General features: G+C 41.1%; 2 protein-coding genes across 3 annotated transcripts in view; both read left to right on the top strand.

Moving 5' to 3' along the window:
- Nucleotides 1-9,376, top strand: part of kiaa0319l (KIAA0319-like ortholog) — a 40,898-nt gene extending 31,522 nt beyond the window's left edge. For both annotated transcript variants that reach the window (XM_004548916.4, XM_004548915.4), the window contains exons 18-25: nt 1,318-1,469; nt 1,598-1,736; nt 3,119-3,278; nt 3,412-3,554; nt 4,936-5,058; nt 5,310-5,400; nt 5,508-5,599; nt 6,313-9,376. In XM_004548916.4, the coding sequence (XP_004548973.1) occupies nt 1,318-1,469; nt 1,598-1,736; nt 3,119-3,278; nt 3,412-3,554; nt 4,936-5,058; nt 5,310-5,400; nt 5,508-5,599; nt 6,313-6,509 (1,097 nt within the window). In that variant the 3' untranslated portion in view covers nt 6,510-9,376. The remainder of the gene's footprint in view (nt 1-1,317; nt 1,470-1,597; nt 1,737-3,118; nt 3,279-3,411; nt 3,555-4,935; nt 5,059-5,309; nt 5,401-5,507; nt 5,600-6,312) is intronic.
- A 1,798-nt stretch (nt 9,377-11,174) lies between these two features.
- cap1 (CAP, adenylate cyclase-associated protein 1 (yeast)) overlaps nt 11,175-24,035 on the top strand; it is an 18,746-nt gene continuing 5,885 nt past the window's right edge. The window contains exons 1-5 of the mRNA XM_004548909.5: nt 11,175-11,331; nt 17,967-18,071; nt 20,731-20,831; nt 21,373-21,450; nt 21,874-22,017. Of these exons, the coding sequence (XP_004548966.2) occupies nt 17,969-18,071; nt 20,731-20,831; nt 21,373-21,450; nt 21,874-22,017 (426 nt within the window). The 5' untranslated portion in view covers nt 11,175-11,331; nt 17,967-17,968. The remainder of the gene's footprint in view (nt 11,332-17,966; nt 18,072-20,730; nt 20,832-21,372; nt 21,451-21,873; nt 22,018-24,035) is intronic.

Below are 24,035 nucleotides of genomic sequence, written 5' to 3'. Positions count from 1 at the left end.
AAACCTTTGGAAGAACTGCTTGGATACAAACAACACTGAAGTCTTTCCTGTGCTGCATGATTTTCTGTGCTCTATGATCTCACACTATCTAAAAGTGTAAAGCGCGAATGTAACGTGCACCTTGAGGAGCTGGCGGTGCAGTTACGCCGATACTTCCCAGAGACGGACGGCTCAAATGATTGGATACGTCACCCGTTCACCGCCGTGCCTACTTCGTTATCACCGTCTGACCAGGAGAGCCTAATTGAAATCGCCACAGATGGATCTCTAAAAGTTGAACACGCTCAAAAGAACCTGGCGGATTTCTGGATAGGGCTGCACACTGAACAGCCCGCGCTGGCTAAGCGCGCTGTCAAGACTCTGATGCCTTTCGCCACCACATACTTATGCGAAAGGGGATTTTCTGCTTTAACAAACATGAAAACAAAATACAGAGCAAGACTTTGTGTGGAAAACGATTTAAGACTCAGCCTTTCCCAAATTGAGCCAAACATTGAAGAGCTGTGTGCCTCTGCTCAAGCACATCCATCACATTAAATAAAGTTCTGTTTAATGAAAGTTCCTGGCCTTTATGCTCTCGACAAAAAAGTGAATTCTAATAAATCCTTTGATACACTGCTAGTATTAAGTAGTAAAGTTTGTTATTAAAACTCTGTCATTACTAAAAAATATTGATAAATTCATTTGGTGATGAGAAATAATCGACTGTGCAGTATTTATTTTTATGCATGCGATATTGCAATGTATTTATAGACACTAATTAAGAGTCGTTCGTAGCAGGGGGTATGCGGCTGAGGGTGACATGTCTCAAGGGGTACGTGGCTGGAAAAAGTTTGGGAAGCACTGCGCTAGAACAATGAGAACAAGCCCTCTGTGAGCTCATCCTGTTATATTGTATAAACAAAAGACTGTGCTATTAATGGGAAACAGTCCAGAGGGAGTGACAGCTGCACAACAATCATAAACATGTGAAAATGGTCTGGCTGGAAACGTGCAGTGAAGTGGTGTAGTTGCATTTAAGCTTTTGATTCTCTGAGTATTTAGAGGGAGAAGATATAAGGTCTCCTGTAGATCTGAGTGATCTGAATGTGCCTCAGTTTGAATGAGAAAAAGCATGATTGTGTTACTGAGATGCTGTTTTTGTTTGTGTGGTGCTTTCAGACAAACTGTAGGGGTTACAAAAAAGATGTATCCTGTGTCTTTGAAAGTGTGGGATTCTCTCTAAAATACTGTAGCGCATGTACCAGTGACCAGCAGGGGGCTCTAACAGAGACACATTGTAAATAAGTTTATGAAATTTTAATGTTTTTTCTCCAGAAAAGGACCAACCGCCAGTAGCTCGTGTTGTGTCGAGTCCACCCATCTCTTTGCCTGTCAGGACCGCCACTTTGGATGGATCTCAGTCCACTGATGACAAAGGTGGACTCAGCTACCTGTGGACCAGAGAAGACACCAGTCCTGCTGCTGGGGTGAGACGGACCTTTATAATCAGGCCTTTAACTGATGTTAGTTCTGGTTTAGTTTATTGCAGGGACCATGAGATTTATAAATAAATAAAAATGTATTGTTTTTTGTTTTGTTTTGTTCTGTTTAATAGGATGTGCTGAACAGCTCCGACCACCAGGCAGTGCTGTTTCTTGGAAACCTGGTGGAGGGCAAATACAGCTTCATCCTGACTGTAACTGACAGCAAAGGACAAAGCAGCAAGGGGAGGGGCACAGTGGAGGTCAAACCAGGTAAGCAGACCTACAAAAACATGCATATGAACACATCCCCAAGATATACTCATTATTTTTAACAATACGTTTCTTTATTTCATATAAAAATTACTCCTTATGTTCAACTAAAGAGAACACACATTCTCAAAAACAGTTCAGAAAACACATCGACATTCAAAAACGTCTCAAAATGGGCTCAGGTGTGACTACATGTCATTGGTCCACATATAGTTGAGTCAAGAAGCCTGTGCTAACTGAATAAACAGAAGGCTGCTGGATAGATGGACGGGCAGTCAGTCCATTTTAGACTTTAATAAGTTAAACAGCCAACTGTTAAAATATTCACACAGTGATGGTGATTTTTTTTCCCTATGATGAAAGGAAAAAATTATATCAAAATTGATATGAAAATGGATTCATATCAACCAAAAACACCACTTCTTTCTTATCCAGTCTGTATCATTTGGTTTACTTTTTTTTAATCCAAAAACAATCCTATAAGCTACTTGTGTAGAAAAAAAAAAAGAAAGAAAAAAAAAAAAAGAGGTTCATCAGTGTTTTATCACAACTTTGACCTTCCGGATCCAAACCAAGTAGAAAATGCTTTGAATGAAGTGAAATTTCTTTTGAAATAATCTTCTTATATGCCATTCTGACCCCTTCCTAAAACGTTTTAATCTTTTTCCACTAACTAAGCAACCTATGCATTTGTCTCTCGACATACAATTTGTCTGGTTTATTTCATACTGATTTAACTGTTTTACCAGGAGTGGATATCTAGGTATTAACCATTTATAGTGTTAGAGTGAAGGATGTTGAAGTGTAAAAGCTTAAACATTTAAAATATTTTAAAACTTCCCGGTTTGGGGAAAAACTATATATTTATTTGTATAGTGTAGCAACGTAACTTGATACTGATGCACTTAAAACCTAATAAAACTGCTGATTATTTTCCAGTGATCAGTTTTTTTGTGGTGCAGTGTCCCAATAAAAGACCTGTGGTTTCTATTCAGGCTTTTATTTTGTAGCCAGATAAAGATTCAAACGAGGGGAAAATAAATTCTTGTGATCGTTAAAAGACATTGTAGAAAAATATACTGAAACACAACTGCTGCATGGTTTATTTTTTCTTCAAACGACTCTGTGCATGCAAATGCTTTCCACACAGCAGGAGCCTCAACAACCAGCAGCAGAAGGTTGAGCAGGTCAGCACAGCATACGGTGCACAGACACACACTCGGCCAGAAACTAATCCGTCACTTGGCGCTCTGGACTCTCTCCCAGATTTCAGGGAGTCAGATGGATCCTGCAATCTGCCCGTTTTCCTCATGTCACTTTTTCCGTCTCACTGTCACCTCATGTGTCTTCCCTCTTCCCTATTTTTCCCATCTATCCATCAGACGTGCGGGAGCGGGACCTGGTGGAACTGGTGTTAGAGGTCTCCGTATCGCAGGTGTCCCAACGTCAGCGCGACATGCTGCTGCGACAGGTTGGGGTTTTACTGGGTGTGCTCGACAGCGACATCATTGTGCGAGAGATCAGTGCGTTTAATGAGCACAGGTGACTTTGTCTCCAGATTTTAGACAAGTGTGCAAACCTGATGATGAAAGTCATGAAACCAACTGTGAACAGAGCTGGAATTATCCTTTGACAGTTTGTTTGTTTGTTTTCCACCCTCTTCCTCCATTCTCAGTACTCGTTTGGTCTTCCTGGTGTCCGGAGGCCCAGGGCGCCCTCCGCTGTCGGGCCGTAACGTTGCACTCGGCCTGCGCAACAAACTGCGTAAACAGAAGAATGACTTCCTCATCTTCAAGGCCCGACGAGTGGATACAGTCAGTGAGTACCACATAAACGTTACGAAATGGAACAAGGAAAGGGGGAAAAGAGGTTTGATGCTTCTATGTTACAGCAGACTCTAAAAGCCTTGGTTTTTGGACATTCAAGGTCACAGTTGCATTGATTAATTTCTGATAAGCTCTTGAAATCATCAAGACAGTGTCTCCCAGTTTTGTTTTGTTTTTGCAAAAATGTAAAAATTTGTCCTATTATTAGATTCCTCCTAAAAATTCCTGGATCCATATTTTGATCTGCATTGACTCCTAAAATGAATCACTGCTAAGATGGGCCAGACCTCACTTCGGCTAAAAACTCCTCCTATGCCTGAATAGCTCTACAGCTTTGTCGCCAAATTGTAGCTGTGGGGAGGTTTCTCTCTTTAAGTTGATGAATTTTCTTTCATTAGCTGTCAACTGACTAAACCAATCAGTCGTTGCATGCTGTTTTTATGATGTAGATAAAGCATAGGTTTAATGCAGAAGAATAAATCTCACCGGATTCATCTTTGAAGACTAGATGTAACCCTGACCCATAATCTTATGTTTTGGGGGGTCGTTATTAGAAAAAGTATTTTGATGGGAGTCAGTTACAATGTCTATTCTTAAAATATCTATTCTTGTCTTTGATTTCCAATCTTTTGTCTTTTTTTTCAAAAGCCTAAAATCACAAATTTTGTCAGCAAAAGGTTAAAATAAGGCTTCATATCAGATCAATTTGATTTATCTCAAAAGTATGGAAATTACTTTTACAGCAGCTAAAATAATAAACACAGTCTGTAAAAAAACTAATGTAGCTCAATAAAACAGAATATAACAAAAAAGCTCAGTTTGATCAAACGGAAAGATTAAAGAGCTCCATTAAACAGAATTGAAACCAAAAATTCAAATAAGATTGATCAAAAAGTAAATAATTGAATACAAAATAACAAAATGGCTCTATAAGGTAAAACAAATGCACTAACACAAATAAAATAAAATAAATTAGAATGAAAATAAACTTACTAAATGTAGCAAAAATAACAACAGTAAAAATTTTCCTTGACATTAAAGTGTACACAGAGTGTAAAACATGGTGTATTGATCACAGAAAATGACTCAGTCCTCACAGGGTTATGTTTTTGAGTAATCCCACCTACAGACAAACTGAACTTATCACAGACACACTGTTTAATGCATAAACCATAAAAATCAGACTGCTATTATTCAGTCATGCTCGTGCAGTCTGCAGTCTTTGGCTCGGTTAATGATGCAAGGTCAAAGTTTTAGATTTCTTAGCTATTTCTAAGTCATATAAGTATTTCTTTAGCACTTTAAATCTGCTGTTTACCAAGTTTTAAAGCTCTGACGGTTTATTGAACATTGCTGTCGCTCTCCCTCCTCAGTCTGCCAGCTCAACTGCTCCGGCCACGGCGAGTGTGACTCATTCACACGGCGCTGCGTCTGTCACCCTTTCTGGATGGAGAATTTTATCAGAGCTCAGTTCGGAGACGCAGAGAGCAACTGCGGTAAGAAGGGAGGCATTACAGTAAAATATAGAGTCGATAAACAAAAATCAATAAATAATCAATTTTATTGTTGTGAAAATCTGACCCAGCAGATTATTATTTTAATTCTGTTTATAAGAATCAGAATAATCTCTGTCGCTGTATTCAGGGACGCACGGCGAGTCTTTTGTGAATTTGTTGTCGAAGCTGCATTACTTTAGAGCTGTTTTAATATTACACACTTTTTACCACATCATTTTTTCTGTTTTCAGAGTGGAGCGTGCTCTATGTGACGATAGCATCCTTTATGATTGTGGTTGCTGCGGCAACATTTGTATGGGGGATAGTTTGTTGCTGCAACAGGTGAGTTTTTTACCTAAATTCTTTTTTAATATTCTGTCAGGGTTATTGTTAAATAACTTTATGGGGGTAATGGTCATTGATTCCCTGTGTGTTTATTTTCCTGTAAGGCGTAAGAGCAAAGTGCGCAGGAGTAAAAGTCGATACAAAATGCTAGAAGCTGACGATCAGGACTGTTTGGAGCTGCAACTGCCAAGAGCTGGTAAGATGGACGAGTTCACGTAAACTCGCACCACCGCCTGCATTTAGCCTGTTAACACTCACAGAAACAGGCAGACAGTAAATTCTGCTGCGTCTGTATTTTGACTGGAACTTGAACATCTTGAATCAAATTTTATAGAGATAACAACGATACCAGTACTTCCTTACTTTGTAATATGATTGCATGCACAGCTATGGTTTTTCTTTTGTGTATTTTTCTAAGATTATTTGTTTGGGACATTTTTTTTCCTTTATTAGATTAGATTAGGAAAGTATATAGACATGAAAGCAAGGGAATATGCAGAGCAAAGGCCTGCAAGTTGACCCGAGTCGATGCTTTTGGCCTTTGTGGCACATTGCAGCATGAGCTAAACACTGTTTTCCAACTTTAGCAAAACTTTTTTTTTTTAAATGATGAGTGTGAATGTTGTTAGGTTAGTCATATTTACAGTTAATTTACCCAATGGTCTTCAAAAATAACTGCCCAAATAAACACTGAAGGTGTTAACAAATGGTAAGACTCGACTTTTTTTCTTGTGAAGATTTCTTTTGATAATTAACACTGATGTAAATGTTTAGCCAATGTTTCTATTTTAGCCACAATACAAAAAACTTGATGTTTCAAAGACTGAGTTAAATTTTCTGCCTAGTCGATGTTTAGGACAGCTCCATCACACTGTTTCTTTCGCTTCTGTTCTCCTCTTTCTCGTTCAGCACGCCTGAAGCCTGTTCCTGCTCCCACTTCCTCTGCCCTCATGCACTCGGACTCTGACCTGGACAGTGACGAAGGGCAGGGCGGGATCCCGTGGACGGATCAGGAGCGCGGGCAGCTCCTGAGGCCTCAGAATGGCTCCCTGAGGAATGGCCAGGGGCCGGTGAGGGCCAAGAAGCAGAGAGAAGAGCAGCTATAGCAAGAGAGGAGGGGGGAGCTCACAGCTGCCCTCACACAGCTCTTCCCCTTCACGCCTCCTCTTTCCCCTTCGTTGGTCTTCAACACAAAAACCTCACACTTCTCCTCTGTGAAGACAGACTGGGAGATACCTGAGTTAGGAAGAGGGAGAGAGAAGGAGATGTTGGGACCGTGTTGTCCCACTGTCACAGAAAAAACACCACGATACTGAAGCTTCCCTGCACCCACACTGAGCCAGAACGACGTGAAAAAGAAACTGCCATTACACTGAGAACCAGGGGTGAGCACTGTGTTTTGAATGATATAAAATATTAATTAGACCCCTATTATTTAACACAGAGACATAAAGAATGTAGTGCTGCCCCTCTCCTGCTGCTGGCTTACAAAGGTTGGGAGACTGTGTGAGAGGAAGTAGCTCGAGTGACTTTTTAAGATGAGGAAAAACAAAACTGCTTCAATGACACGAAAACCAGCCACCTGGCACGCTAACACCTTGCCTCTTGTAGACACGCATGTACAAACACGTTGTATTCACGCCGTTTCAGGTCGACCTGATGCTACCAAACACTGCCATTTTTAAATTAATGGTTAACTTTGCTCTGATTGTTTCTGTTCATCTGAAGCATGACGGAGAGGAAAAGAAAAAAAAAAGACAACCAACCAACAACCAAAACTGATCTGAGCTGCCAACGGCTCGGAGAAACCACCTCAGAAAATATTTTAAATAATTTATGTGCATGAAGAGCGACAGATTGCAGCTCTGGTACAACCTGATACGATCGGCTGCATGTTTGTATGTCAGCTGTATGTGTGGATTTCTGTGGCTGCTGTGCCAAAAGATGTTTCCTCAGAGCAGTTTGTATGCTTCTTTTTTGTTTTTTGCTTTTTTTTATGTTTTTATGAACCCACAGAAGAGTCACAGTGTTGTAAGGTTTTATTCTCAAGGCTTCTCTGTGGATTAAATAACTGGAGTACACAACTGTAACAAAAGTGGTCTCAGTGAGGAAGGCAGTTGGGAGAAAGATGAAGAACAGGAGATTGAAGGACAGACCGCTGCTTCCTCATCACCTTTGGTAATGTGATGACTGCTTCAACCCTGAAGACCACAGAGTTTTTGTTACTGTTTTTACAAACAACCTTTTGGCTGTGATTAGACGTGGATGCACTTTGATTTTAATGTCTGCTGTCTCACTTTGTCTCTTGTTGGTTTAAAAAAAGGGAGAGGTTCGTATGTGACGGTTGGAAGTTGGGAGGTTCAGCCATAAACGCAGGACTTTGCGGTACTGAATATGTAGGAAGAATGTCCATCAGTAATGTAATTCTCATGCTTTACACTCATCTCCATGATGCAAGCAGCTCTAAATTTTGCAGACTCGCAGCACACTTGGACAAGCATGCTCATTTTTTAACAAACTGAATGTTTAAATCCATCAAAAAGCCAAGTCACAATATCATTTTTCTGGATTTAATGGTATTCATCCTCTTCAGTCTGACCATTAAAAGATCTTCTTTTAAAGTGATTTTGATGTTATGGAGTTGGAGTAAAAATCCACAGGCCCTGTGCTGTGCAAAAACATAGAAACACAGTGGGGTTTTTTTTTAGCAAGGTTAAAACAGTTAAATCAGTTTATTTCTTCCAGAGTTTTAATTTTTTAATTATAGTCAACTCTGTGTTTTTTGAACAGTGTCATTATTAGGTATACAGAAACATTAAGAGTTTGTACTCTAATGGTTGTAAAATTAAGATATCTTAAAGTTGATGGAGTGTTAAAGTTGGCCGGGAGATGCAGATTTCAAGCTGACTCGGATGTGAGGAAAATCTTTGAAAAGGTAAAATATGTTTTCTATTTTCTAATGCAAACTTACTTTAAGTATACGAGTGAGCTGCGCATCCGATCGGAGATAAAACTGTACTAAATCCCGAAAACAAATTATTTCTTCCCACGGACAGGACATAAGCAGGAGGTTAATCTGAAGGATGTTTGCGTACGCTTTGAGCAGATTACCAGAAATAAACCATGAACGGGGCCCAGCAGGAAGGCTTTGTTTGTTCATCAGCAGTAATCTGAGGTGTTTCTTGGCTGGACCGTACCGACAGACAAACTTTAGCAGAACGACTCTCCCCGACGTATCATCTCACAGTGTGATTGCTTTGCATGCAGAATGTGAAACAGACACATGTAAGTCCTCATCTGGAGGCACACTTTTCTATGTTCGTTGTTGAATGTTAAAAGGGTACATCATTGATTCAGTTCAGCTTGTACTCTGTGCGAAATAAGCTGGGGTTTGTTTTTGGGTTGTTTTTTTCTCAAATTACTGCAAAAAGTCATCTCATGCCGATGTTGGATCTGCTGCACTAAATGTGTTTTATTCGCACCTGCTGAATTTATCGGGCCATCTTTTTTTGACCTCCTGTGGGAGGCAAATTAAAATCAAGCACACCCAGGTGCCAGCAATGTCAAACCACTGAAAAAAATCTGTTGTCTTGTCTTGTTTTGGTTTTCGTTTTTTGGGTTTTTTTTTTTTTTTTTTGGAATAACAGCCAAATTGTTCTGATGGACTCATCTTTTTTTTTTTTTTTTTTTTTTTTTTTTTGTCTCCAAAGCTCCTTTTACAGTTAAAAGGAGGACACAAAAATGTTGCGTTGTCTGCTGTTACGTTTGGGATTGTTTAGATGCAAGTGAACTGACCTTGAGTCCACTGTGAAGGCAGAGATAAATGAGGAGAAACTGTTAAATGAAAGGGGTGTAATTGTTTTTGTTTTTAATATTTTATTATTAATAAAGTTTTAGTGAAGGATGACCCCTTCTTTTGTTCTGTGATCCTGCTGATGCAACTGGATAATGTGTAAATTAAAGTTAAAAAACAAAAAAACAGTGTTGGCTTGTTCTTGCTTTGTGTAATCTGAACAAAATTACCTCTGATTAAGGTAAAAAAAAAAAAAACTTTTATTCTTTTTTTTTTTTTCTCTGTGCTTTCTCTGTGTCTTTGTATTAGTTGTTTTTCTCCACAGCCTGCACAATTCAAAGGAAACTCCTTTGTGTGATCTGAGAAAACTTTGTGGGAAAAAGTTTTGCCTGGATAAAACTTTTGAGGAGTTTGTTTTACTCTGAAATGGAGATGAGTCATTTTTTTATATTACACAAAAATTCTGCTTCATCACCTGGTTGGGAAAAAAAATCTAATTTCTTTGTTGCGCGTTCATTACATATTATAGGGTTGGTATAACATTTACTTTTCTGATTACAGGGGATCCAAACACCCGTGTATCGGACTGATCCTCTGGTTGGTCTTTTCATTTACTTTTATAAGCCTGCTGCCCTCGATGGTTTGTCCTTTGCACATTTTGGGAGATAATGGAGTCCTTAAAAGATTATAATCGAGATCTCCCTTCTCTGTCCTGTTATTCCTCCTCACTGTGGATCGATGCCTGTTTATAACACTTCCTATCACTGGATGGATATTTATTTTTAAGACTAGACAAGTGACATGTAAGATAAATACAAATGTGCTTTTAGGTGATCTCTGTGAAAATGGGACTTCTTTTTTGAAATCTTTATTTCGGCCAAAAAAAATAAGGTAAATAAGAAGACAGGATAAATATTTGCATGTTTTCAACGTCTCTGCAGTCAAAGTTTTGCTTCTTTTCTCAACTATTCGCAAATACAGTGTCTTAAACATGAAATGGGACAAATCATGAATGTGCAGCTGACAAATCTGTGTGATGCTATCATGTCGATATGGACCAAGATCTCTCAGGAATGTTTCCAGCACCTCCAATTTCACATGAATACAGTGTCTTAAACATGGGACTATAGAGAATTTATATTTATGTTATCATAATGTTTGTTTGTTTGTTTTTTCACTTAAATTTGAGTTAATTCGCAGAAGTATGATAGTGACTCTGACCACCAGCTTTCTTCAGTGAGTGAATGAGTGTGTGGTGCTGATGATCCACAGCCACACTCCAGGATGGGGGGCCTCTCAGGAAACCTGGGAAAGACTCAAAGAGGCTCCAGCTCCAGCAACACTTGTAGTGTAAAGAACAGCTTTATCACTTGACCAAGTAATAATTAATACTTGGCACGACAAGTGTTGCTGGAGCTGGGCCTTTTCAGATTCTCCATTCACACTGGAAGCAGGTGAAGTGCTAAAAGCATCTTTAGTGACTCCACACAGACCATATATAAATATATTTGTTTGTTTGAATATTTGTGGGAATAACTAAGGGGGGTTATTATATCCCGTTCTGTATAAAACAAACGCTAGATTGTTTGGTTATAACAATAAGAACCCTTAGTTGTCGCCCTTATTTGAATCAGTGAAGTCACTTCATTGCTTTTGTGCACATTTACACAGTTGTGTCCATGTTTTCTGTATGTGTGACAGCTTTTTTCCAGTCTGTAAAGTGGGGCAAACATGCCCAGACAAGAAAAAACGCACCACATGAAATACACAACTCTGCCTGTTTTTCCTGCAAATGTTCGGAGGAACATCTCCTTTAGAGGCGCTGCCTCTTCTGTTATTTTTATGATGTCATATCTCACTGCCTGCAGATATGTTGTTACGAGGGGAAGAAAAGTACTTAGTTCTTCTATGTTTTCCCCTCTGCCTCTCTTCGTATATTGCTGCCCTCTGCCTCTCGCACTCCTTATATGGGAAAGGAATTAGTTGCGCGAACAAGGGCGGAAACGTGGCGCGGTGAGCGCTGGGTAAATTCAGCGACATACAGGAAGAAAGAGACGAAGCCCAGTCTGCTTACTGCACACTCCCACAGCAGCGACAACATAAAGGACCGAATCACTGCTCGACCAGTTTAGCAGGTAAGCAGCCGGTGTGCTGTCCTTTTTGGTATTTGCACTGCGGGGTTTGTGACTCGATTTACGGCTTTCTGCAGAAGCGGAAAATCAAATCTGAGACGAGAGAGAGAGAGCGCACAGCCGCTTCCTCCTTCACCGAGAATCATTCAGAAATTACATCTTGAGTTCGGTGTGATGCTAACGCAGCCGGCTAGCCGAGGTTAGCCGCAAAAGCTGACGCTGGTCTGACTTAAATCGTTAACATGTCTGCAGCCCTGTAGTCAGCCTTTACTTCGTCTTGCTGTGCTCTCTTATTAAAAGTGGAAACTTCTCTTTTTAGTCTTTTTTTCTTCCCTTTCCTCCTCTGCAGAGTAGTGCAGCATTAGCTGACACAGGGAGGGGTGTGTGTGTGTGTGTCTCAGAGGAGAGAGAGAGAGGAAAAAAATCCAGGAAATAGTCAAACTGACAGCAGACGCTCAACGGCAGGGAGGGGACGTATAAAAACACCACCCCAGCTTTTTTAAATATGTGTCGACTTTGAATAAGGTGTTGTAATTTAAAAAAAAAGAGGTTTATCTGGGGTTACGTTAGCTAGCTCTGGTTGTCGGCGTTGGTGTTGTGGCACATTTTGTACCCCCTTTAAATAATTTCTAAGCGGTGTAACGGCTCTTCAGGACGGCTTAACGCTATTTCCTAATCTGTAACTCTTCAGGACACTATAACGTTACTTGAGAAAGGTGTTTCTTAACCTCAAGAGCCACGAGTACACAATAAAACTGTTTAACTGAGGTTTGAGTGGTGGGGCTAAAGTTGTAACGGCTAGCTTTAGCCGGTGATCGCATTATCAGCAGCGGCTTGAGCGCGATTTGTTTGAGCTTTGAGCCCACCGAAGTAGGTCTGGAAGGGCGCCCTGCTTTCCATGTCTGCCACGGTTACAAACAGTGTTTCCCTATGCAAATAGATTTGGAAGAAAAGCTAAGGTTGCAAATGCAGGAGTGGACGCTCGCTCCTTTATGTCTGGACGTCTTGCCCCCAGGCAGACACACAAACCCTCACACAGGCCTAACTAACCTACTTCACTGCCCCTGCGTGCTGATGGGAGCTCTGTGCACAACATTTCTTCCATATAGACAACAAATGAGGTCGATGAGATCAGTTTGATAGGGTTATAGGCAGATTTCAGATTTTTAGTTACAAAGGTATTATTCATTAGTACAATACACTAGAGGACTAATGAGAGACTGCCACTCCTCATCTAAAGACTACTTGGAATTTGTAGTCAGACGTTAAGATTTTGCATAGACTGGGGTCACTATTTGCAAGGAGACAGGTAGATTCATTTTAAGCTAATTTCCCATAGTGCACTGCGTGGAAATGTACAAAAAGCTAAAGTTGCTTAAGGCAGGCTTTTGGCCACACCTGCTCTTGTTTGTGCAGTGGTTTGTTCTGAAAAACCAGCCCAAAAGGGAATAAAAAGGGGAGTAAATGCACCTGTTGGTTGTTGATAGTACTAATGTGTTTGAGTTTTAATATTTGCATAAGTTGAGACAAAAAAAAAAGAAATGCAATATGTAAACTACGTGAGGAAGACCATGCTGATTGAGCTTTATGATCACTTTACACCAAATGATTGAGATAAGAGCATGCAACAACTTTACAAAACTCCCAGTTTTATTGCAGCATCAGTCATTTGTTTGCACTGTTTGAAAGTGTGCCTTCATACTCCTGATATGAACTACAAGCTTCTATAATTGTACATGCTACAGATTTAGCTTTAATCTAAGGAAAACAGAACTGAAGGAATGACTCCCTGGCTGCCGTCACGTCTCTGGTTTTGTCTTCGTCTGTAGCGTTTCCTTGGTGGTCAGCACTTGGCCCGAGCCTACGCCGCCACTTTGCTTTGGTGCACATAAAAATAAGCATTTGAAGTGAAGTAACTGGGCATAAAGTAAACTCAAATGTGCTTTGCTCTGGGATTTGCAATTTGCTAGATATGGATAAAGTTTGTTAGTGTTGGTGTAAACAACAGTTAGCCATCTACAGGGCTGGGTTTGTGTTGTTGTTGTTGTTTTTTTCCAGCTGTTACACCATTTAGGGGCCGCTCCCTCCCTGTGCTGCAGGTGAGTCATGTCTCATGAGACCAGGAAGTGCTGGACTCTGGTATATGCAGGTATAAATGCTCACTGCCGTGGTGCTAAACAGAATGTGGGTCAAGGGTAGAGAGGGCTTTTGTTTCCTGCTGTGATCTAATTCATCTCAGAGTCTGCTGCACAAATTAATGCGTAACTCTCTGTGAAAGACAGAGGAAAAGGGGAAGTTTAGGTATTGTGTGCTTCTTATTCAGTCTGCTGTAAAAGGAAGAAATAGTGCAGTCTTTTAAAAATAACTTCATGTAATGTCTTGCCACCTCACCTGCCGATAACTCTATTGAATGGATTCACCTAACAGCCTCAGGGTTGATATAATGCATAACTGCCTCTCCTATTTAATGATCAGAAATCAAGTCGAAAGGCTGATTTTTAGTGATGCAGTATTTTACCTTTATTTAACCAGGAAGTCTGACTGAGGTAGGAGTCATGCAGACTCAAAGCATTATTAAAACTGCAACAAATGCAACATAAAATATCAGATCCACACATGATACACACCCACATGATACACACCCACATACACAATAAGTTGGTTCTTAAGGAAAAAGATCCATGCATCTTGTTCACCATGTTCCTTATGATGGTTTTAAACTTAAACAAGCTTTTGCATTTTTTTTTTTTTTTTTTTTTTAAGTTTAAGATGTGGGGTAAGAAAATGCTGTTGTCATCAGATCTGTCTAAAACCTCAGCAGATGAACAATCAGCTGTTTGGAAGGGAAAAAAGAAGTATACAAAGTTAAACTAAATGGCTGCTTGAGTGACCATAACTCAAATCTCAAAATAGTTACTGATTATTTTGCTGCTGATAAACCGATGAGTGACTGTGGCTAATTGGAACAGTATTGAACACCCATTGATATGACTTCAGAGCATCTTCAGAGTGCCGCTTCTCAACATGAAGGATTTTATAAGCTGGTCACAGCCAAAAATTTAACATCTCGGTCATTTGATATGTAAAGATTTCACTGAGGAGTGAAAGTGAGATGTTGGCTGCAGCATTATCTTGCTCATTAGTGAGAGTGGTCTGTGTGGATCCATTCAGCGACAGCCAGGTATAAGGACCCGAGACTGGAGGGGCTCTCAGTGGCCCAGGTAAGGGCAGTGTCAGCTTTCAGCTGCCTCATGTAATGTTAGCCTTTCTCTTCAGGTGTGCGTCTGGATCTGTGAGTACTCCTTTATGTGTTAGACTTGGATTGGAGTCAGTTACGGTAATCATGTCTTTTGAATAGTTAAATCAGGAGTGTGCATGTTTTTTTGCTTCAAAGGTGCTGCTGACCTTAAGTTGTTTTCTTGTGCGATGTACCTGGATGTTTAAAACTCATAGCTGGGATCTCTCTGTAGTAACTCGCAATGATCTACATAGCTTTACGCAGCAAGTTCTGGCCTGCTCTTCCTCTTTTGTTACTCAACCTCAACACTAATAGGTGGATTTTTCTGTGACTTCCTTAAAGCTTGCAAATGAGCATATTTACATCTTTTGGCTCAATTTATTCAAACAGTCGAGGGTTCTGTCCTTGTGGCCGATTCGGCACAAAACCTTCATTATGTCTGTGCAGACGGTTTGATTCCCAGCTGAAATTCACTCTGTGCTGTTTCTTAATGGGAGGATTTTATCATCTCATGACATCATTGTTAGTAAAGTAGTCATTACTGTTATACTCCAAAGGTGGAAATGTGGGTGTAGGGTTGTCCAGAAAAAATGTGCCAAAATCACATTTGATTGTGTGATGCCTAAGCATCAGGCAGTGTTTTGTTTTTTTTAATTAAATATTTAAATAGCGCTCCGTTTCGGAGGAAGTAAGACAAATTAAAACAGACAAAACTTAAGAGTTTACCTGAAGTTGTTGAGCTACATGTCATCACTAATGAAAGCGCCTAACCTTTCAGAGTCCTTTCTCGTTGCCAAAGAAAGAGGCGACAATGTAACCCTTGTCATAAAAATGCTGGACAATCGGAAGCTATCTGGTGGTTGCCAGGTAGTGACTGACTGGTCTTCAGACCTGACTGAAGCTTCAGTATATGTGCAGGTGATCTATGTGAGCCAAAAAAATTCAGGCTTTAGAGTACTCTAAATACTCAGTTTTTCCTAATATTGGCTCTTGGTGACATCATTGGCTTCATAGTGTAGTTAACACATTCACCTTACGCACAAATGGTCCTGGGTTTGACATCCAGATTTTAAAATCACAAATGGTTGTGATTTTAAAGTCACAACCATAAAAAAAGGAGAGGAATAAAATGTTAAAAGTTTAACAGTGTATAGGTGTTGCTTTAGCAGCTGGTGCATTTTGGAGCAGTGACTCCGTGGATGTCCCCACAGAGCCTTGGGCTCAGGACTGATGGAATTTACACCACATGAACGCAAGCAGACAGTCGTGTACTCATGGAAACTTTAACCTGTGGTTAAAGTAACCTAGGGGTTAAGAGTAGAGGCTAATCTCTTTATCTAGTACTCCTGTGAAGCTAGTACTGTCTGGTTTGTAGCAAGACAGAAAATTCATGATTACAATTTAAATCTGTTGTTGTGGTCATTGATTAATAGTGGTGTGGAGGGTACATTATATTGAGGATGAGGTCTAATTAACTTGAGGGATTTATTTATTAAATGAATAAATAAATGTCAGCACTATGTCAGATGGGGGAAGGATCCAACTGTTTGCCGTATGTGGTTGAAATGTTAGTTGTGACCTGTAGGAGGTTGTTATGCACGCAAAATGTTGTTAAAGCTTTTAAAGTTTCTGCAAAAGCACCTGTTGGAGACCTGTTGGATTAAGCAATAAATGCTTTGTTTAGTTTTAGGAGAAAAAGAAAAGCTTCAAATGATCCGCCACTGATTTTATCCTATATTATAATTATTAATATTGATAATCAGAAACATCAGTTTTTTTGGACTGTTTTCCCCACACAGTTTCTGGACAATATTGCTATGAAGGAGTTTAAGAGCAGCAATAGAAGAGCCCTTCTATTCTATTGCTGATATTCTATTGCAACATGATCTAAACCTGAAATATGGGACTTGTTGAAGTAAATGCACACATGTAAACTTGTTTCTGGTACAAAAGACAAATATGGGCAGCATTCAGAGCACTGTTGCTGTTTTTAATTTTTTTTTTAAATTGCATTGTAGTTTTAACACAACAAAAACAGGTTCTGGGATCGCAATACTGAATAAAGTTGTTTTTTCGAATCGAAACTGATGAAGGATAAACTGAATGGCAGTTAGTGATTCAGTTTAATGTACCGTAATTGTCGGGCTATAAGCCGCTACTTTTTGCACAAGCTTTGAACCCTGCGGCTTTTAGTCAGGTGCGGCTTTTCTATGGATTTTCCATGATTTTTGTCATATCGTAAGACGATTTGTTTTGTTTGTTCCGCTGTTGTACGGCACTACGTTGCCTGGCGGAAGGATCGGGGTTCAAGAGTGGTATGTTGGTCACATGTCCATCCGCCAGGCAACATAGTGCCGTACAAGTAGCGCGAAAAACAAACTTCAAAGTAGCGCTATGCGTTCAGCGGGAGTCGTGGATGACGAGCGGCGATAAACTTGCGAAAAGCAAGTTGTGCTCAACTCCACCGGTGGATTCTGACAGCGTGGAAAAGTGTGCAAACATCCACGATCACCAACGGATTTCGAAGGGCTGGACTGCTGCATGATGAAGAGGCCCTTCAGAGGGTGTTCGACTCCGACACTGACAATGACAATGAGGATTATCTTTGGTTTTGAAAGTGACAACGAAGGAAAGAAGCTGAGAGTGGATGACGAAGCCATCCTGAGCCTGTTCGTTTCCGACACTGGAGAAGAGGACTTTGGTGGTTTTAGTGTGCAGGAAGATGGTGGTGAATGACTGACTTTTCTTCTTGTTAAAGCCGTGTCACTGCACCTGAGCCTAAAAGGTAGTCCGAATCTATTTTTCTGGTGTGCTGTAGGTTACTGTTATGTACTACATTTGTTACTCATTTATGAAGCACAGCACATGTGCAAATATGTACCCATAACTTGATTTTCAAAATATTAATAAAAGGGGTGTGTCTCCAAACAGCCATCTCTTTCCTGACAATTCGCTTTGTGCATATTCTCTTACATATGATAAGTCAATATTGAAACACCTGCGGCTTTTGGTCAGGTGCGGCTAATGTATGTACAAAACAGGATTTTCCCCTGATTTTAGCTTGTGCGGCTAATATTCAGGTGCGCTTTGTAGTCCGGGAAATACGGTAGTTCTGCACTACAGAATTTCCCAGAGGAACCCACCCGAGGGATTAATAAAGTTCCATCTAATCTACTTCACTAATGTAGGTTCAGATTGATGCAAGCACTTCTAAAGAAATGCATCCTCCTGTCTATGTTACTGTTGACTGTATATAAATAGGACGGATCAATGATCATTTTCTATCATGATTTCTTTCTTCCTGTGTTTTAGTCCCTGGGACTTCTCTCCCAATAGTGGTAGCCAGCGTGACACAGCTAACCTTTTTATCAAACACAAAAATGTCCTCTCTTTCTGACAGGTATGGCAGAGTTGGCGAGTCTGGTGCAGCGGTTGGAGGTGGCGGTGGGCCGCCTGGAGGCCATGTCAGGCCCTGGAGGCAGCGCTGGAGGTTCAGATGGAGGAGGTATTACTGTTAAAGAATACACTGAATAATATGTGTAGAGATCAGTGAGTGAAGTTTGCATTAATACATGAAAATGTATCACTGCGCTGAAGTCAGCTTCTGGCAGTGTGGACAGCGAAACCGGAGCCTTTTTGAAAACGATGACAGATTTTAGTCATGTGATGCAGTCATGTGACCAATTAAACTAAGATAGCGGAGGGCATTATATAGCTGTTGTTTTGTTTGCGCTCAATTTTGACAGCCCTATTAAAGATTAATATCAGTTTGTAAATGCTCCAGATAGCTTTTCTTCAAATTCTTTAATTCTCACTCACTTTTGCAACTTTGTACTTTTGTGTTACTCACAGCAACAACTCCACCTCATTGTTAGTCCATTTAAAAAACTGTGCTGAAGTCAGCTTCTGAGCTCACAAAAGCCACTAGATTATTTGACTGAGTGGGGTCATTTATCACTAAAATGTTCTGATGTTGATAATTATGGCTTTCAGTCAGTTACTGTTGGCGTTTGCAGCTAGGCTTCTGCAGCGGTAGATTTAGCTGCTCTTGGTGTGTTAGCCATGGTTCACTGCAATGTGTTGCTGTGCTGAGCGTTACTTGGGGAAAATCAAATCAAATCACTTTTATTGTCACATCACATGTGCAGGCACACTGGCACAGCACATGCGAGTGAAATTCTTGTGTGCGAGCCCCACAAGCAACAGAGATGTGCAAACACAACAACACAAACGAGCAAAATACAAGAATGGCCAACCTGAAACTAATAAATATATGTACAATATATAATAGTGTATGCATTTCTGGATGTGTATACTAAATATTTTCCTGTGTGTGTGTGTGTGTGTGTGTGTGTGTGTGTGTGTGTGTGTATGCACATTTTTACAAATTAAATAGTTTAAAAAAAAAAAATAAAAAAAAAAATAATAATAATAAAATATATAAAATATACAGAGTTGAATATGTGCAAAACAAGTGGCATTTATATACAGTGTGGAGTGCATAATGTTGAAGTTCCAGTAGTGAAGCTGAGGTGTCTATGACGTGTTCAGCAGTCTGATGGCCTGATGGAAAAAGCTGTCTCTGTCTGCTGGTACGGGACCGGATGCTGCAGAACCTCCTTCCTGATGGAAGCAGTCTGAACAGTTTATGGCTGGGGTGACTGGAGTCCTTGATGATCCTCCCCGCTTTCCTCAGGCACCGCTTCCTGTAGATGTCTTGGAGGGAGGGAAGCTCACCTCCAATTATCCGTTCAGAGCACCGCACTACTCGCTGGAGAGCTTTGCGGTTGTAGGCGGTGCTGTTGCCATACCAGGTGGTGATGCATCCAGTGAGGATGCTCTCAATGGCACAGTGATAGAAGGTCCTGAGGATGCGGGGGCTCATGCCGAATCTTTTCAGTCTCCTGAGAAAGAAGAGGCGCTGCTGCGCCTTCTTCACTGTTTTGTTTGTGTGTACTGACCACGTAAGATCCTCAGCCAGATGTACACCAAGGAACCGGAAGCTGCTCACTCTCTCCACAGCAGCGCCGTTGATGGTGATGGGGGTGTGTACTTCTCTGCACCTCCGGAAGTCCACTATCAACTCCTTTGTCTTTGCGACGTTGAGGGTGAGATGGTTGTCTTGACACCAGTGGGTCAGGGCGCTGACCTCCTCCCTGTAAGCCGTCTCATCACCGTTGGTGATAAGACCCACCACTGTAGTGTCGTCCGCAAACTTCACAATGATGTTGGAGCTGTTAGTGGCTGTGCAGTCGTAGGTGTAGAGTGAGTATAGGAGAGGGCTCAGTACACACCCCTGTGGAGCACCAGTGTTCAGTGTGATGGGGGATGAGGTGATGCTGCCCAGTCTGACCACCTGGCGTCTGTCAGACAGGAAGCTAAGGATCCAGCTGCAGAGGGAGCTGCTCAGTCCTAGATCCTGCAGTTTCCTGTCCAGCTTCGAGGGAACGATGGTATTGAATGCTGAGCTGTAATCTACAAACAGCATCCTCACATACGTGTCTCTCTTCTCCAGGTGTGACAGGGCAGTGTGTAGTGTCAGGGCTATGGCATCATCAGTGGACCTGTTGTGGCGGTATGCAAACTGTAGAGGGTCCAGTGAGTCGGGTAGTGCAGAGCAGATGAAGTCCCTGACCAGCTTCTCGAAGCATTTGCTTACGATGGGGGTCAGGGCTACAGGTCGCCAGTCGTTCAATGAGGAGATGGTGGAGGATTTGGGTACAGGGACGATGGTGGTCATTTTGAAGCAGGCTGGGACTACAGACAGAGAGAGGGAAAGGTTGAAGATGTGCGTGAACACAATTTCATGCAGATTAGACCCAAGTAGTTGTTAGTAAAGATATCAGTTCCACATTAATGTAATGTAAATGGTAAATGCACTATAGCGCTTTACTTAGTTCCTAAGGACCCCAAAGCTTTATACTACATTCATCCACCCATTCACACTGGGGATGGCAAGCTACATTGTAGCCACAGCTGCCCTGGGGCGCACTGACAGAGGCGAGGCTGCCGGACACTGGCGGCACCGGGCCCTCTGATCACCACCAGTAGGCAACGGGTGAAGTGTCTTGCCCAAGGACACAACAACCGAAACTGTCCAAGCCGGGGCTTTAATCTTTACATGTATTTCTTTTTAATCCCCGTGGTCTTCTTTATCTTTGCAGCTGTATCTGCGCACGTCGAGGGCTTCGATGAGATCATCAAGGGTCCTCTGTCGGAGTACCTCTCCCTCAGCCAGAAGATAGGGGGCGACGTCCAGAAACATGTAGGTCACAAGTTCAGACATTACACATTTACTTGAGGCATTGGTCACCAGTCCTACTGGAGCTGAGTTTAATTCTTTCCTAGGAAAGATGATTCCTGAAAGGTTACTTTAACTGCAGCAGCCATTGTAGAAATATTTACTGTCTACAAGTAAACGTTTCTTCTTTCCTGATGAGCACATTGCAGTGTATCTTGGTTTTTTGCCTCCACCTGCAGATCAGAAGAGCAGGTGCAGCCTGTGGAAGGACTAACGCAGCCTTTTGTTTGTGCTTCATGCAAAACTCTGCAGGGAATCTCGTAATTGCAGTTGACGCTGCTGATTTAATCGCTTCTTTTATACAGCATTGTTTTACATTTACAGTGATATTCCTCATTTTCCAAGTCCATGATTTTTTTTTTATTTTTTTTTTTCCCCTGCTGGCAAGACTTGAATATTTCTAAATATGAAGCCCCTTGAAAGCAGTTTCTGTTAAGTGTTCGTGAAAGATGATTAAAAAATGGCACAATGATAAATTAATGTAACATTTCTTTCCCTCTTTTAGGCAGAAATGATGAAGCAGGGGTTCACCACTGAGAGACAGCTTCTCATCACAGCCTCCACTTCCCAGAAGCCCTCTGATGTGAGTTAAACACACTCCGTAAAACTTTAAGTTGAGCAAGCACCGCATTGATTGATCAATTTCAACTTTGTGCATTATTTATTGTGTTCGTCTGCAGTTTAAATGGACGAACCCTTCTTTCTTTTTCCCTCTCTGTACAGGTTCTGTGTTGTGATATTTCTGCCTCATTTTATTTCGATTTAAAAATCTGCTGTAAAGATTAAATATTCAAGCTCGGCTTAGTTGTGATGGAGAAAGCTTAGTGGGATTATTGGCCTTGTTAATTTGCTTCAGAAGTTGGAGAATTTGAAGAGGGTTTTTTTTCTTTCTTCTTCTTCCTTTTTCTTTTTTCCTCGAGTTGTGACTCAATTCTATACAAATTCTTAAGTTTCAGGTATCTGCTGATATCGAGTGCTAAACTTTTGTCCTTTTTCGACTCTTCAGGCAGTTTTGACGACTCTCCTGCAGCCCGTGTCCAGCGTGATCCAGCAGGTGCAGGCGTTTCGGGAGCAGAACCGCAGCTCGCCGTTGTTCAACCACCTCTCCGCTGTCAGCGAGAGTGTGCCTGCCCTTGGATGGGTTGCCATGGTGAGTCCAGGGGCTGAGAGAGGTTAACGGGTAGGAAAAGAGCCGTTTTGGCACCACTCTGTGTATGTGGATAAATGAGTGTATAATGGGCGGAAACAGGCCTCTCTTTGATTCTGTCAACAGTCTCTGATGAGCGACGGTTTCTTGGCTGACGTTAAAGCACCAACAACAGAGCTTTGCTGTTACAGTAAATGATTCATTCATTGTTTGCTGTTGTGTTTTTTGAGACTTATGAATAATGGATCAGATTTTCAGATACACATGATGAATGTCTTCATTCTCTGTCCGCCTACCTCTGTATCCTTAAACTTCTCATTTGCTTTGCAAAACATTTGTGACAGCAGTACATATTTCAGAAGAACAGTCATTCTTTTTTCTTTATTGCTAATGAGAGCTAGACAAGGAAGCTGATTAACTGATTAATACGTCTTTATCTTAGTTATTTATTTTTTTAGTCATGTTGAGACTGATTTTTTTTTGACCTTTGGACAAAGCCTCTTTTTGCAAAGATTGTGGGTGTAGCTTTATAGCAGTAGGATGGATTAGTCTTTAATAGCTAGGTTTCATTTGACGTAGATGTGACGTCGACGTAAAGCGCGAAATTTGACTGGCGGTCGGAAGTGAAAAAGATAAGCGCAAAATCACAGACAGACAGTACGCAAAATGCCTATGTCCTGTTGTGTTTACGGATGCTCCAGTAGGTCGACCAGAGAAACTGATAAACGGTATTTTAGGGTACCAAAAATAGCCCAACGAAGAGGAGAAAAATGGAAAATTCTAACCGAAAAACGTAGGAAAAAATGGATTTTAAATTTACGTTTACAGTCGGGAGGAGCAGAGTCTGCCAATGCCCGTGTCTGCAGCGACCACTTCGTCAGAGGTAATGTTATGTTTGCAAACGAACTTATTAGCATTAGGTTGTCGTTAAATTCTCGTTTACTTAGTGCTTTTAAGTTAGTAGTCTAATATTGACTTGATTGGGACTATAGGCTGCCCAAGTGCTTTGGATGACGAAGAGTCGGAGGACTGGGCTCCGACGGTCAATCTCGGCTACGAACGAAAACCCAGATCGGAATCAGTTCTCAAACGAGAGAAAAGAATGAAGCTTAAGGCAGAACAGCATCGATGTGCAGAGGCGATTTTGGATATGCAACAGACGGCTGAGAGCCCGGATTTGAGCCTACTTAATTAGGCTACTAACCCTGCCATACAATTGCAATGAGCTGCAATCACTTCTCCATCCTCCTTTGCAATTACCCAAGTCTTCAGAGGTGTCTCGTTAGACCGCTGAGAATGGTTTACCTTGAAACAAACAACTGTCACTCTAACGAAGTCCTAAGGATGTGGCATGTTTGTTGACGTTAAAGCCGCTACCGCTAACTGTTAGCGTGTTTAAGATAAAGCAATATAAGAACAAACACTCACCCTTGCAAACACCAAACTGTATCCATCACGGAGACGTTTTGTTCCAAGGTTGTGGACCCACCCGCTGACAAAAAAATTGTACGCCTCCAGACTCTTGAAAGCTTTCATTTGCTGCCTAGTGTAGTAAGAAGTCTGGAGGACCAAGTAGTTGGTGATATCCACAGCCTCGATAGTAGGCAAATCCTTTACTTCTGTGGTGTATTCGGACATTTTCAAAGAATACGGATCACGTCCGATATATTTTTTAACTATCTGAATCAGAATCAGAATCAGAATACTTTATTGATCCCTGGGGGAAATTATTTTTTGTTACAGTGCTCCATTTTAAACCAACATTAAGACAAGACAGACAATACGCTAACTAAGAATAGTACAATAATAATAATAATAATAATCTGTTTATATCTCTCCCGAGAAACGGGGTCTAAAGTTGCACAATAGCTGCTCTCCTGACTCTCCACAGTGTCCTCCATGTTTACTTCCGCCCTCCACTCAAAAATCGCGCTGCCTCCGCACGTCATCAGAACCACGTGACCGCAACCCAACTATTAAAGGCTTCACTTGTGGGGAAGCAAAGATTTTAAGTTCTCAAA

The sequence above is a fragment of the Maylandia zebra genome, linkage group LG22 (genome assembly GCF_041146795.1).
Source record: "Maylandia zebra isolate NMK-2024a linkage group LG22, Mzebra_GT3a, whole genome shotgun sequence".
In the NCBI taxonomy this organism is placed as follows: Eukaryota; Metazoa; Chordata; class Actinopteri; order Cichliformes; family Cichlidae; genus Maylandia; species Maylandia zebra.
This window is presented reverse-complemented; position numbering and strand designations above follow the sequence as displayed.